The sequence below is a fragment of the Neofelis nebulosa genome, chromosome 16 (genome assembly GCF_028018385.1).
Source record: "Neofelis nebulosa isolate mNeoNeb1 chromosome 16, mNeoNeb1.pri, whole genome shotgun sequence".
Taxonomy (NCBI): domain Eukaryota; kingdom Metazoa; phylum Chordata; class Mammalia; order Carnivora; family Felidae; genus Neofelis; species Neofelis nebulosa.
This window is the reverse complement of record NC_080797.1, coordinates 32,243,296-32,259,462: the sequence shown is the minus strand read 5'-3', so window position 1 is coordinate 32,259,462 and position 16,167 is coordinate 32,243,296. Positions and strand designations below refer to the sequence as shown.

General features: G+C 47.3%; 1 protein-coding gene across 4 annotated transcripts in view; it reads right to left on the bottom strand.

Annotated features, from left to right (window-relative positions):
* LOC131498192 (cytoplasmic phosphatidylinositol transfer protein 1-like) overlaps positions 1-16,167 on the bottom strand; it is a 94,046-nt gene that overhangs the window by 17,466 nt on the left and 60,413 nt on the right. For all 4 annotated transcript variants that reach the window (XM_058705207.1, XM_058705206.1, XM_058705209.1 and 1 more), the window contains exon 3: positions 9,044-9,140. In XM_058705207.1, the coding sequence (XP_058561190.1) occupies positions 9,044-9,140 (97 nt within the window). The remainder of the gene's footprint in view (positions 1-9,043; positions 9,141-16,167) is intronic.

Sequence of the window (16,167 nt, the reverse complement as noted above, 5' to 3'; positions counted from 1 at the left end):
TTCTACTACCCTTGGCTGGGACTCAGTGGAAGGTGGGGATGGGGAGCTCAAGAAAAGCCTGATGGGCATGGAGATCATCGGTCTGCACACACAAGCACCCATCAGCACTTTCAATTATCGGGGATCTACTGGGGCTAAGATTTCAAGGGAAGTTCCTATCCAGAGCCGTTAGTTGCTTTCAGAAAAATACCTCAGCCTCCCGTGCCACTCCCGGGAAGATGGCCCGAGTTCACCTCGGGTGACTCATGATACGTTCTCAACGGTGAGCAGGCTCGACTCTCTACCCTGGCTGGTCTGAACCAACCCCAGACAACCCCATCTCTCATTGTGGCTCAACACCATTTGAGCTATTCATTCAAGAGTCATCTCCTTCTCCCCGGTCTGTTATAATTTACCTTGTCCACCTTTTTCAACGAAATAACGACAATGTGGAGGAACACGGGACAGCTCACCGCCTCTGCATCTTGGGCAACAGAAGCCATTCTCACCAGTACAAAGGGGCTTCCCATCTGCCATGGCTTCTTCTGTGAATTCTTACTGAAAGATATTTTAGCGGAGGGGAGCCTGGCTGGCTCAGTCGGTAGAGCAGGCAGCTCCTGGTCTCGGGGTTGTGAGTTCAGGTTCTGCACTGGGTGTGGAGCCTACTTTAAAAAGCTAAAATCTTTAAATAAATAATAATAAAAAAAAGATATTTTGGTGGAGTGGGATGGTCATGGCCCCCAAATATATATAGTAACTGTGTATCTGGGTCACCACTATCAAATTACTGTAAGCTTCAGTTTTCAAATTCGTACAAATGAGAAAAAACTTTTTCCCCTTTATCACGACCAAGGCTGAACTGATGCGGCTGAGCTATGTTCGTAGTCCAGTGTCGCCTTTTTTTAGCTCAAGAGAAACAAAATCAGTGACTTTGGAAGGCAGCCAGTCTCTTCGGGCACCTTCCTTTGTGACTTTACAAACTACAGAAGAACCGGCAGGTTTTGAAGAACGGGCTAGATAGTCCGTCCTCTGGAAAATTGTCATCGTGTTAGGCTTTGTTTACTGTGTAATTAAGACTTTTTCCTATAACCAAGCTAAAGATATTTTTTCCACTTCCTGGGCACATGGCATTTCCACGTAATCCTAACGACTCAGTCATACACAGTGATGAAAAAGCTTTTATGTTTTGATCACTGTGATAATGTTGAAGCCTTACATGACCCAAAATAGAAAGTTCTCTTGTCTGGGTTTTGTCACAAATGAGGGCAGCATGAGGTCTCAGTAATAAGCTGGACAGTCAGATAGAGGACCTAGGGGATCCTAGGAATAGATGAACATTGCTCTGGGCTAATCCTATGAGAACAGAGAGCGGTCTAGAGTATTAGGAGCCCCTGTGTCTCCCCGGAGGGTAGGGAGGGCAGGGTGTGGTGATCCCAGCTGAGAGTCAGGCATTGGAGAAGTTTTGCTCTGGGCAAAACGTTGGGCACAGACAGGAAATACGGGCTTGAAACGACATCAAGAAGAGGTATTTAGGGTGAAAGGATCGGGGGACAAAAAGGCCAACGGAAAAGCATTTAAAACAGGAAAAAAAGGATGAAGACAATTGAAAGCATCTGTCGTAAATCCAGGGAGCAGAGCCTGGAGTCAGGGAGAAGAGCGGGCTCTTCCTCCCGAACTGTCGGGGCAGAGACCGTGAGAACTTGGCTGAGTGTGAGGCAAGGGGAGGGAGGCAACTTCAGAATGACCACTGCAGCCAGAGGGAGAAACCCAGACCCCCAGTCACTGGGAAGGCAGACAGAAAACCTGTGCTATGTTTAGGATGGAAAATCAAAGTGAACTAGCCAGGAACAACGTGGCCTCCTGTAGAGAGTTAAATACAGACCTCACATGACATTCAAAGCCACCATGACCTGGCCTCCAAGCTTCCAGGATCCAGCAATGTCACTTACCCACTGGGCCTGGAGTGTGCATGCTCCGGACTGCCCCCCCGCCCCCACACCTCACCATCCCATATTTATATTTGAAACCTTAACCTCCAATGTGATGGCATTTGGAGGGAGGGCCTTGGAGAGGTGATGAGGTTTAGATGACGTCATGAGGGTGGGGCCCTCACAATGGGATAAGTGCCCTCATAAGAAGAGATCAGAGCTGGCTTTCTGTTTTTCCCAGTTCTATGAAGCCATAGTAGGAGGAGGGCTTTTTCTCCAGGAACTGAAGCGGCTGCTACCTCGATCTTGGACTTTCCCAGCCTCCAGAGCTGTGAGAAATAAATGTCTCTTGTTGAAGCCACCCTGTGCATGGTGTTTTTTGTTATGCAGCCTGAACTGACGAAGACACAGCGGGTGTCTGCAGGTAGGACTTCTACTATTCCCAAGGTCCAGCTCAAACCCCGCCTTCTCCAGGAAATCTTCCCTATTTCTTCCAGGCAAAATTTCTCTCTCCTTTCTACAACGCTCTGTGCTTCAACCACAACCCTTAGCACACATATTCCTTGAAATATTGACAGTTCTACACTCATCTGCTCTCCTCTCATCTTCCCAAGCCCCGCCCCCTTTAATCCATTTCACTTCCTGAGCCAAACCTACCTGAGGCAGGAAGTACTTAAGTTGTTCTGACAGGCCACTGGATTGGCCTTCGGGTTAAGGTGGCACGTTAACTTTAGGACAAGCTGCCGAGTCGTACAGTTCCCTCTCCTCCTTTTCTTCTGGCCCACCAATGTGCCCCTGTCCTTATAACCTGACTTTTGTCCTTAAGTCTCTGACATGAGCTCTGCCCCAGTGCTGTCCCCCCTCCCATACGGTTGCCAGAAAAAAAATAGAAGATGAGCAATCTTTCAGTAGAAGTATATTCCATGCAATACTTGAGAAGTACTAAAAACGATATGCCATTAATCTGAAAAGTCAAATTCAACAGGACATTCTGTATTTTCACTTGCTAAAGCTGGTGACTTTATCACTCCCACATCTCATGATCAAGTCCCCTGTGAAAGATGGCCGTGTCCTGCTCCTACCTGTACACCAAGCTCCGGGCCCCGGTCCAGAGACCAAGGCTCTTCTTTTCACCTTTGCTCCTTGCACCTGCTTGTCTGCCTGGATGGCCCAGTGCCATGCATTCTGCCCTCTGGTCTGAATTTCTCCCATCAGCCTCACTCAGAGCTCATCCAGCTCAGTGGGCAGGTCTGGTGTCAGCCTGCCCTCTGGGCTGAATGATGGCCTGTCCCATTTTGCCTCCAGAAAACCCCGTGCCTTGCTGATGGCTGCCACTGGAATGTCTAGCTTCTCCCCCACAAGATTGTGGCTCCCCAAAGCACAGGAGCTACTCAATGGAACCTACTAGCATGATGTTTTATACACTGTTGGTGTTTAATAAATGATTGTTGATCTAAAACTGAAAGATGGTGTTATGGGTTGAATTGTGTGTGTGTGTGTGTGTGTGTGTGCGCGCGCGCGCGTCCCTGCCCACCCTACCGCCCCACGATCCAGATATGTGCTTAAGTCCTAACCCGGGTTCCTCAGAATGTAATCTGATTTGGATTTAAGGCTGCTGCAGATGGAATTATTTATAATAAGATGAAGTAGGGCAGGTCCTTAATCCAACAGGACTGGTCTCTCTCTCTCTCTCTCTCTCTCTTTTTTTTTTTTTTTTTAATTTTTTTTTCAACGTTTTTAATTTATTTTTGGGACAGAGAGAGACAGAGCATGAACGGGGGAGGGGCAGAGAGAGAGGGAGACACAGAATCGGAAACAGGCTCCAGGCTCCGAGCCATCAGCCCAGAGCCTGACGCGGGGCTCGAACTCACGGACCGCGAGATCGTGACCTGGCTGAAGTCGGACGCTTAACTGACTGCACCACCCAGGCGCCCCTCTCTCTCTTTTTTTTTAATGTTTGTTTATTTTTGAGAGGAGGGGAGGGGCAGAGAGATAAGGAGACAGAGAATCCCAAACAGGTTCTGCCAATGTGGGGCTCGAACCCACGAACCATGAGATCATGACCTGGGCTGAAGTCGGACGCTCAACTGACTGGGCCACCCAGTCACCTCAGGACTGGTGAACTGGTAAGAGGAGACACAGGAAGGAGGACACCAGGTGAAGGCACAGACACACACAGGGAGAAGATGCCATGTGAAGACGGAGGCAGAGACTGTAGTTATGCAGCCACAAGTCAAGGAACACCTGAGGCCATCAGAACCTGGAAAGAGGCAAAGAATTCTGCCCCTATAAGGCATCAGAGGGAGCATGGCCCAGCCAACCACTGATTCAGACTTCTAAGCTCCCAGAACCATGAGAAGATGCATTTCTGTTATTTTGTGGTACTTTGTTTCAGAAGGCCTAATCAACTACCCCAAGGATTGGGGGTACCGTTAGGGGGGAACTGACAAAAAATAAAAAAAATAAGGGCCCTAGAAAAGATCAAGCAATACATCGAGTCAAACAGAAGGGGGTGAGTATGAGCCTATACAACTATAACTAACTTCTTTTATCCCAAAAGTTTTCTCAAATAGAAATAAAATAACATGCTCCTCTGAAAGTCTGAGCTGTGTGATCAGAACTACAGCTGGGGCACCTGGGGGCTCAGTCAGTTAAGTGTTCGACTTCAGCTCAGGTCATGATCTCGCGGTTCATGAGTTCAAACCCCGTGTCAGGGCTCTGTGCTGACTGCTCGGAGCCTGGAGCCTGCTTCAGATTCTGTGTCTCCCCTCTCTCTCTGCCCCTCCCCTGCTCGTGCTTTGTCTGTCTCTCTCTCCCTCAAAAATAAACATTTAAAAAAAAAAAAAAAGACCTACAGGAGTCCCGTGGGGCAGAAGCTAGACAGAAGGAAAGGCCACGACCCCTGAGAAATCCGCCGTGGCCTGTGCAGAGGTCAGCACAGGAGACCGAGTCCACGGTAATGGGGGCTGGCCAGAAAGCTTTTCACAGGAGGGCTGCCCGAGGAGGTGCGTCCCCATGGGAATGGCTTTGTCAGGAGCTGTGGTCTTCATTCTGATGCATCCTGTTTTCAGAACCAAAGTCCTATAATGTATGTTCTTAAAAACTGAACGTGATGTCAAGCATTTTTCAGACTTCATTTCTCCATGAATCACCCCCACATTTCATGGTATGGTCATTGGCTTCTGGGGGAATAAGTGCCATGAGTTTTGGGTCAAGTCAAGGTGACCTAATTCTAAAGCTCGCTGAGCAAATAACTGCCTTTGCATAGTTATAGGGACATGAATTCTTTTGTCCCTGTAACTACTGATCACATTTCAAGTGAAAAGTCCATGTACGAGCTTTCGGAGAAGCAGGAAAAAGGATAACATCAGATGTCAATAAAATCAAATAATATTCTAGACAATTAGCCCCATCTGGTCTAAGAATTGGAGCCCAGTCAACATTGAAGGGCACCAAGATGTATTCCCATTTATTCGCCCATAGGACTTCCATTGTAATGATGGCAGCTTCTAGCATTGAAGATTTATCGAACATTCGCCATGCACCAAAGACTGGGCTAAGATTTCACGTTAGATTATTTAATATCATCTTCGTATCGCCCTTATGAGATAGTTACTACATTTTCCCCGCTTACAGATGATGAAATGGAGGTTTAGAGGGAGGTAACTTGCACAACTGTTAACAGAAGCAAGACTCAAAAGATACCCAAGCATTCCTCTTAGAGGCGGTTCAGTTGCTAGCAGCCATGGAACTGGGGATAGTGTTGGTGGGGAACCGTTTAATTGCCTGCTATGTACAGGCAACGTGCTAACCATTGTATACATCAGGGGTTGGCAAACTATAGCCCGGGACCCAACGGGGCCTGCTGTCCGAGGAAATTCAACCAGGCCAACATCTTTTACATATTGTCCATGGCTGCCTTCACAGTGACGGAAGCTGGCCCGCAAAGCAGAAAATATTTACTATATGACCCTTTACAGAAAACGTCTTCTAGGGGCGCCTGGGTGGCTCAGTCGGTTGAGCGTCCAACTTGGGCTCAGGTCATGATCTCACAGTTTGTGAGTTCGAGCCTCGCGTTGGGCTCTGTGCTGACAGCACAGAGCCTGCTTTAGATCCTTGGTCCTCCTCTCTCTGTGAACCTCCCCCACACGTGCTCTCTCTCTCTCAAAAATACATAAAATCATTAAAAAAAAAAAGTCTTCTGATCCCCATGTTAAATCACTGAATCCTTCTATTAATGGCTCTATGGAAGAGGGTTTAGTCCAATTTTAGAGATGAAGAAACTGGTTCAGAGAAGTTAAGCTGCTTACTTCTAAAATGTAATATTTGTATTTTGCCAAAGAATTGCCTTTTTACAGACATTAGGGAAGAAATGCTATATATATTCCTATCGTTTCGTAAAAGGAAATATATTTTATTATCTTTTTATCTAAATTTTCTTATCTAAAATTTTTTTTATCTAAATGTTTTTTAATTTTTTTTTAACATTTATTTACTTTTGAGACAGAGAGAGACAGAGCATGAACGGGGGAGGGGCAGAGAGAGAGGGAGACACAGAATCGGAGGCAGGCTCCAGGCTCTGAGCCGTCAGCCCAGAGCCCGACGCGGGGCTCGAACTCACGGACCCCGAGATCGTGACCTGAGCCGAAGTCGGACGCTCAACCGACTGAGCCACCCAGGCGCACCTATCTAAATTTTTTTAAATAGGCTTTACACCCAGCATGGAGCCCAATGCTGCACTTGAACTCACGACTCTGAAGACCTGAGCTGAGATCAAGGGTCAGGTGCTCAAGCGACTGAGCCACCCAGGTGGCCCAAGGAAAGACATTGTAATACCCAAGAATGAGGGATGTAATTTATTCTCCTAAAGGAAACTTGAAGTGGAATAAATTTAATTTTGTGAACAACTTTGGCTACTATTTTCTTCATTTTGCAAAGCACAGGGGAGAATATACTCATAGAGTCATGTAAGTTTAAAGAACTGGCAACTGGGATCACTTGCTTAAGAACTTTGGGCAGGAAGGTGGCAAAGCCAGAGCCAGAGGACACTCAGGCCTACCTGACTCCAAAGCCGGTGACCCTTCTGCCTGAGGAGATGATCCATCTGTTTTCGCCTTCCTTCTGCCATTCAATGACTATTTATTGAGCATTCATTATGTGCAAAGCCCTGTGCTCTTGCCAAGGACACAATGAATCATTTTCCTCCACTTCCCTCTCACCAGGTCTCTTTCCTTTGGCTGTTTTGATTAAGACCAAAAACTCAACTCCATTATAGCTCAGTTAACCATTTTCTTTTTTCTTTTCTCTTCTTCTTTTTTTTTTTTTAAGTAGGCTTCACGTCCAGAGAGAGCCCAGTGCGGAGCTTGAACTCACGACCCTGAGATCAAGACCTGAGCTGGGGTCAAGAGTTGGATGCTCAACTGACTGAGCACCCGGGCAACCCCCCATTTTTTTTATTATGACAACTTGACCTGTTGGTTGTTGAGGAAAATGATCCAAATGAAAACGCCATAACACAGAGATACTATAGGGTCTCCCTTTTTAATGCTAACTAAGTAACGATTTTAGAGGCCCTTAGGGCAGGAGGAAATCAAATGATTTTCATCAAGCCATCAAGACTGCCCAATCCAGAGCTCAGAGGAAAATAATCTGAATGAACGTCTTTCTAGTTACGAGGTTCTCCAATAAGTGATCAGATCACAGCCTTTAGGTATCAGCCCCGCCTTCTGTCAACAGCTATTATCATCATTTTAATATTGTATTTCTGGCAACTGCTCTATTACATTGAACTATCACCAGTAGAGCAGTCAAGCTATTTAAAAATACAAGCAAAAGTTAATTATGTAAGGTGAATATCAAGGCATTTCAAATTAACATTCATATTCTTGAACAAATGAGAACATGCAAGTTATTGCATTACATACAGCTATGTAATAGCCTACATTTAAATATTTCTGATTTGAATTATTCCCCTATTTTTTTATTACGTGGTACGATGAGAAAGACACAGGAAGTTCCAATTACTCCACTGTTCTTAAACTGAATATTTAAAAATGATTAAATGACACTTACTGTGTATTCTGGTCCCGGATGTTCATTTGGGCAAGAGGGAAAAGAAAAAAGAGAGACAAAATGATGATTTAGACCATGCTTATATGCAACCACATGGCTTATAAAACCACAGAACTAACAACTACTGGTGAATTATAACTATTAAAAATATGTTAAAGAAACCTTCCAAAAACTGAACTTTCATAAATATCTCCATGTTTGCTCAAGAAACTCTTACAGATGATACTTCTGTGGTTGGGCAGATAAGGACTGTACGACAAGGTTCAATTAGCCTATAGGTTTGTGGCTAATTAAAAACCAGCGAGCTGGCATTATAAAAGCAGAATTAAAGACTAATAATTTCAGTGGAGCATTTCATTAACCACAAAGGAAATCTTTTAAGTGGAAAAACAGCTTTTATAACCAGTAAGAAGAGCCTGTTATGATATTCAAGTAGGGTCTTGAATTTTCGTGTTTGAGGGACAGGAACCAAACCTTCCAAATTTGGGAGCACAGTTTCTAGTTCAGAATCAACACAGAGTTTATTAACATCCCATTCCAAGTAAGAGGGAAAGTGATCTTATAATTATCGTATTATCCAACTGCAGAGGAAGTAGTTGGGGCAGAGAGACCCAATAGAACCTTTGACATAAATTATAGTCAACGTTTTGGGAGAAGCTGTAAAACAAATCAAAGTAAACAAACTTGTTTATTTACAAACCACATCCCCAAATTACTTGGGGACTACTGAGGAAATAGGGAGAAATAGGGATCATGAAAACTCTAGACATATTACTAAAAAAAAAACAAAAACAAAAACAACAACAACAACAACAAACCTTTCACGTTCCTTCTCCACAAGCTATTTAATAAAATCACTTTAAGAAGCAAGCTGGAATGGTTTAGTTCAATTCCTACCAGCCCCCCCTAGGAAGAGCACTGATCTCAAAGGACGAAGGCAAATGGTGAAGAGACAGATACTACGGGGCTCTCACAGTCCCTGCTTGGATAATAAACCCTGAATCAGTGAAATCTGACTACCGCACTACGTTCTCTTGCTACATGTGACCTGCCGGTTGTAAAACGGACTTACCTGTAATCGTGTAGGGATAATAGTTCCAAGCCTTTTCTGTAACGTAAAATATTTTGGGAACAACAGCTCTAGCCCAGCTGGGCAGTTTGCTAAGAGGAAAAAAAAAAAAAAAAAAAGACAATTAGAAAGAGTCTGTCCAGAATCTCACGTGCTCCCACAGCTTTCTGGATAAACTGCCAGAGAAAGTGGAGGCATGCCTAGACAGCCCTTCTCTCCACGGGTCATCTCTTCCCCATCCCTCTGGTTTTCACCATAGTTCACCATTTTCTGTGCATATTCATATGCTCTTTTTTTTTTAATGTTTATTTTTTATCTTTGAGAGAGTGAGACCGCGCGCACAAGTGGAGGAGGGGCAGAGAGAAGGGTGACAGAGGATCCAAAGCAGGATCTACACTGACAGCAGAGAGCCCCATGCAGGGCTTGAACGCACGAACCACGGGATCAGGACCTGAGCCAAAGTCGGATGCACAACCGACTGAGCCACCCAGGGGCCCCTTCATACGCTCTTAAAATGTGGGGAGGCAGATAGCAGCCTGGGTGTGGGGATGGGGAACCTCAGACGATTGTTAGCTTGTCCTCTTTGACCTGATCTACAAGGACATGAGGTTTCAGTGCCTGGAAGGTGCGCCGTCGGGAGGGTGTGGCCAGCCTGGCCTTGGTCTCCTAGGAGTCATATGGCGGAAGTGGTCGGACAGGATGTTTGAGACCGAATAGGGAGGGAGACGGAGGCAAATGTCAGAGCCGGGTGTCAGCTCAACAATCCACAAGGGCGATGTTTTAAAAACGAACTAAAACGACAGACAGTAATGATTTTAGAGATATGAAGAAGAACAAAACATAGCCCCTTGGTGACTGGAGTTGGGGGACTTGTGTCCTCTCCAAAGATGTAGCCACGACCTAACCGCCAGCACCTGTGAACTTAACCTTAGGTGAAAGCAGGCCTTTTGTAGGTAATTAAGGATCTCAAGATGGAATCCCGTTGGATCTAGGCTAGGCCCTCACTCCAGGCACTAGTGTCCTCGTAAGAGAAAGGAGAGGGAGATTTAGAGACAGGTATACACAGAGGGGGAGAAGCCAGGTGAAGACAGAAGCTGGAGACAGGAGGGACGTAGCCACGAGCCATGGATTGCCTCAGACACCAGAAGCTGGAAGGGAGGCACAGAACAGCCTCTCCCGCGGAGCCCCCATGGGCAATCAGCACTGCCCACACCTTGATTTCAGACTTCTGGCCTCCAGAATCGAGACAGGACAAATCTGCGTTGTTTGAAGCCACCCAGTGTGTGGGGATCTGTTAAGGCAGCCACTGGAAATGATACAGTGATGGAGCCTTTCCCTGGAGCAGGAACCCGGGCAGCCATGAGCAGAAAACAAATTCTTAAAACAAAGAAAACCCAGGGGCACAGGTCTCAAGACCTTTTGTACACCAAAGACTCACTGAGTTTTGTTTAGCTTTATTTGGCTTTGTTTTCCTTCAGGGGCCAACTCTACAGCAGTACAGGCCCAGAGAATTCTGTAAATGCTATATTTAAATATATAGTCCCCTGTATTCCTTAAATATGTCTGCATGATTTTATTCTACCTCCCTGCCCCCGCCCCCAGCACTATACCTGGGGGCTTTGTGTCTTTCCGGATGCTACCATTTTGTTTTAGTTTTTTTTTAAGTTTATTTATTTATTTATTTTGGAAGGGAAGGGCAGAGAGAGAGAGAGAGAGAGAGAGAGAGAGAGAGAGAGAATATCCCAAGCAGGCTCTGCACAGTCAGCACAGAGCCCGATGCAGGGCTCAAACTCATGAACCATGAGATCATGACCTGAGCTGAAATTAAGAGTCAGAAGCTCAACTGACTGAGCCCCCCAGGCGCCTCCCTGGCCCCCACCCCATTTTGCTCCTTTCCCACCCTGGGGCTTCCAGCTCAAGGGTCTGGGACTCTGGGCCTAGCCGGACATCAGACCCCGAGAGGACACAGACCCTGAGCTCCTGAAGGCCACCATGTTGACGATAACACTACGGGGCAGTTGTGAATTCCAAGAAAACGGGGCCATCAAGCTAACAGAACCCCAAATCCCCACCCTCTCTCGGACATGGAGTTTAAACGACAACCCGAGCCAGAAAAATACTGTGCACCTCGCATGTCTTCTCGAATTGCTTCTCTTATTTCTGACAGTGTCCAGGACCCCCTTTTTTTTTTTTTAAAGACAAATATGTATTTTCAGTGGCCAGCCGGACCTAACCCAAAGCTCCGGGCGGCTCATCAGGGCCAAATCAAATGGGGGACCCAAAGCTTCCCCGAAGTTGGGGGGGGGGGTTGTCAGACAGAGGGCCACCGCTCTCCAGTGGGCTGGGCAGTGTGGGCAGGAGCATTTTCTGCCCCGCATCGCGATTTTTCTTGCCGCTCTCCTGCAGAACGTCTCACTCCCATAAAATCAGGTCTGCAGTAACTGCTCATTTACCTTACGTTCACACTGCTTGAAAGGAAGGAGCTGCTTCCTGACGGGGGTTTTTATAGCTTTTGCCTTTGATTTATCCTTTCTGTCGCGGAAGCAGCAGGGCAACCAGGGTTGACGTGCAGGGTGGGAAAATTGCGCTGGGCTTACTTGCAGTTAATGGGCATGAGCACAAGTCCCCCCGGGGCTCCCTCCTTTCTGCCCCAGAGCCCAGGGCGATGCACGTCAGCAGGTGGTGTAGGAAGACACAGCTTCTACTCACAGGCAGGTGGCTTCCCTGGGCTGTTAATGGACTGGAACAGCATTGTAGAATCTCCCCCAAAGAAAGCTAGGCATTCTCTAGCTCGGACCAAGACCAAGTACCTAGGTCTCCCTACAAGCATCAGAGCCCATTCTCCACTGTCCACGCTGGGGGTGGAACCCCTCCCCATACGCATTAGGCTCCTGAGGCATAGCACTCTGGGGCCCCAGCCCCCTCCCTCCATAACTCAGACCCCAGGTCACTTAGAAAGCCTCCCAGAAGAACCACATCCCCATTCAACAACCCTTTCCTGGAAGGAGACTGGCTGAAAAGCACTAGCAATTTTCTACCCACGCCAAGACCTTTCCTATTTGTACGTGGTCAGGACTTCAGCCCCTAGAATCTTTAGCTCAGGTGTTTCATCCACCAACTCATCCAGGATACGAAGCACTGGAAAAAGCTGCCTTTTCCAAAGAGACACCCTAAAAAAACCCCACAACATTCAGCCAAGAGGGCTGATGCCACTTTACAGGATTCTTCAATTAGTCTAGGAAGGAAAACCTCTCACTACAAGCCATTTACCGGGCCGGGGGCAGGAGGCATTGGCAGAAAGTTGCATGATACAATATTCAAATATTTTAATCCCACTAACAGACTTTCTCTCAGCCCCCACTTTCCCCAGAGCACATCATTATTCAAATCATTTTTGTCTGAGGAAGTAAAATTTATTTTTCCCCGTGGCAATGATTTATCAGGGCTGCAAAGGAAAATGGAATTAAATTAGTCCCCACTGCTGCTGTCACTTTCATGATGTATACTGTCACACAGCCTCCAATTCTAAGAAGTCTGTCACTCAAACTCACTCCCAGGTGTCAAACAAGAGTCTCTCTTCTGGAGGGGGCGCCTGGGTGGCTCAGTTGGTTAAGTGTCCAACTCTGGCTCAGGTCATGATCTCACAGTTCGTGGGTTCGAGCCCGGTGTCAGGCTCTGTGCTGACAGCTGGGAGCCTGGAGCCTGTTTCGGATTCTATGTTTCCCTCTCTCTCTGTCCCTCCCCCTCTTGCACTCTGTCTCTTTCTCTCTCTCAAAGATAAATAAACATCAATTAAAAAAAAAAATGTAAGAGTCTCTCTTCTGGAATGGTGGCACGGTTTGAATCATGTCCTCTTGATCCACTGGCCGGGACCAGACCTCCCAATGGCCCGTATCACCATGTCAGGCTTCAGAGGCACGGAGGAAAGGGACAGACGGACAGACAAAACCCTGAAGCCTTTACAGAATCGTAAAACGTGCTGACGTGGAATGATACTGTTGCCCAAACACCTCTGTCAATGCCCCCCAAAGACAGACTTTTCAAAACGCTTGGCTTTTCACTTTTATGTATTTTTTTCCACTTTTAAACTCTAGTATGAAACACAGAACCTATCAATGACACACCCAGGTGACCCACCCATCCCAGTCTACATGAGGCTGTCCTGCTTTTAGTGCTGCAAGTCCTACATTCCAGAATATTCCCCAGTCCTGGGCAAACTGGTATGGTCGTCACCCTAGAGCACTGGTTCTCAATGGGGCGGAGGGGGAATTCTACACCCCTCCCCGGCGGGGGGGGGGGGGGGGGCGCATTTGACCAAGTCTGGAAACATTTTTGGTTGTCACAAATGAGAGGTTGAGGGAGGGGGGGCAGGGATGCTGCTGGCACCTAGTGGGTAGGGGCCAGGGATGCTGTTCAACACCCTACAATGCGCAATGCTCAGGAAAGCCCCCACAGCAAAGAATTCTCTGGCCCCAAATATTAGTAACAGTGCCGAGACTGGGAAACCCGGCCTTGGACCTCAGTGGATATGGTCACTGAAACCTTCTCACCGGTTCCCTAGGTCTCCCTAAATTACAACTGATCTGATAGGAAGGCCCCAAAACGCAGGCATAACCTAACTGGTCTCAGCTGAAGCGTGTTTATTTACTTCATCAAGAGCTTCCGGAACTGAAAACCCAAACCATCCCTTCTTTAGAAGCTTCTGGCACTTTACAATCCAGATTATTGCCAGACTTGCCCTGATATCTAATCTCTCTTTACAATCTAGGCTCGTTTGGGAATATTTTTTTGGCCCCAGGAGGTACTGAACATCATTAGGCCAGATGTGGTCTAAATGGAGTCTAATTTCATTTTCTCAACGGGGATCAGAGTTATGATGGTCTGCACCAGAATCTTTATTTGAGCTGTTTTACCCACCGACTCATGCGGGATACGCAGCACTAGAATCAACCACCTTTTGGACTTAAAACATTCCCTGCAGAAAGACAGCCTGTCTGGGTTCCCTTTGCTCAGGCGTTTCTCACAGTGTCCCTGAAACCTGTCACTGTCGATGCGGAGATTGTGCTCACATAAGCAAAGCCCACTTAAGGGACTTCTAAAAAGGACGAAGCTACCTTTTAGAACCTCATTTTCCGCTGGTCCAGGAGGGATGTTCTCACCTTTTCTTTCCAACCTGGCATTTGACAATTATTTGATAAGAATCGTCAGTACCCAGTTCCGCGTATGCTGACCTCCGATTAATGACTGTTCTGGCCGGTCTTTGAATTCTGCTCGTAATTTCACTTACATGCCACCACCGCTCTCCCTACTTAAAAGAGTAGTTTGGGGGCACCTGAGTGGCTCAGTTGGTTAAGCGGCCGACTTTGGCTCAGGGCACGAGATCGCGGTTCGTAGGTTCGAGCCCCGTGTCGGATTCTGCGCTGACAGCTCAGAGCCTGGAGCCTGCTTTGGATTCTATGTTTCCCTGTGTTTGGATTCTGTCTCTCTCTCTCTCTCAAAAATGAGTAAGCATTAAAAAAAATGTTTTTTAAGAGCAGTCTGCATTGGGATTCTGGGAAAAAAGGTCTGCCTGTGTGTCAGTTCTTGGAAGGCTGTGCTCGGACAGCGTTATGGTAACACGGCTAGCACGCTGGGAAGCACTCAAGGGAGAGGGCCACGTGATGTCAGTGGCATTGGTCAGGAGTGAGGCAGGACCGAGGTGGCACGTGTTTGACTGGATGGACGTTCTAGTTCTTTTCAGATCCAGCCAGGCCAACATTCTGTTCCTGTGAGTTCCCATGGGAGAAGGTGAATGAGGAGCAGAAGGGAGAGATCCTGGCAACGTGAGAATCTGGAGCATGTTCTTAAGGACCGAGACGGAACGGAGCAGAATTGCATGGACTGAAAGGCACGCTGGGAGGAAGTCGCTTACATGTTCTACTTCTCCAGTATACAAAATACAGTAGGTTAATCAATCTCATTTATTGAATATTATATTCAATACTTACACACTGACTATATATTTCCGTAGAATATGTAAGATGAAATATTCTAAAATGTTTGACGTTCAGGGGCGCCTGGGTGGCTCAGTCGGTGGGACGTCCGACTTTGGCTGGGGTCATGATCTCACGATCCGTGGGTTCTGGCCCCGCAGCGGGCTCTGTGCTGACAGCTCAGAGCCCGGAGCCTGCTTCGGATTCTGTGTCTCCCTCTCTCTCTCTCTGCCCCTCCCCCACTCACGCTCTTGTCTCTCTCTCTCTCTCTCTCTCAAAAGTAAATAAACACTTAACAATTTTTTAAAATAAATAAACATTAAAAAATGAAATATCTGATGTTCCCATACGTTATGGCCACTGCGCACTGTCACTCCCACCTAGAAGGTAAGATCCCCCAGGACAGGGATCCTCATTCTGCCCCTGCTGCATGCCCAGCACCTAGGACAGTGCCTGGCACACAGCAGGCACCAACAGCTATTTCCTGAATGAGTAACGGTTGACTCCAAACATTCAATACTGACCATAAAGATTCTTTCAACACGGCAAGGAAATAAGCCCGCAGGTCAGAATCTTTGACCTCGACAATCTCTCTCTGACCTGTTGCCTGGGCAGCGGGCTCTCCCCAGGCCACACAAGCTCTGGGCACTGAGCTCTTACTCTGGGCAAGCTCTAAGAGATGAGACCGATCTGCTTGGCAGATCTGGCAGACCTGGGAGAAGAGAAAGGCAACGTGAGAGAAAGAGCCAAGCCCTGGCAACCAAGCTGGACCAACGAGCTGGTAGGCAAAGTGACCGGCGGGCGGCTTTGCTTGCCCAAACAGGACTCGTAGCTTGGGGAAGTTGGGCCCTCTCTTACCCAGCGACACACAGAGGCCGGGAGAGTGACCCTGGAAGGCCAGAGCCATGGAACAGGAGAAAGGTGGTCCTCGTCATTAGATCGATTCAGGCATTGGGCGGAATCACCGTTATAAGCTGGCAACCCTCCCTGACGGGCAGCTGCCAGCACAGCCTAATTAATCCAGCAGCCGTGGTGGGGAAGAACATGACACTTCATGACTGAAAAACAAGCCTAAAAATAGGCTCCCTCTTTTCTCCCATGCCCCCCACCCCCATCCCTGAATCCCTCCCCTCCTAGGCTTCATGGG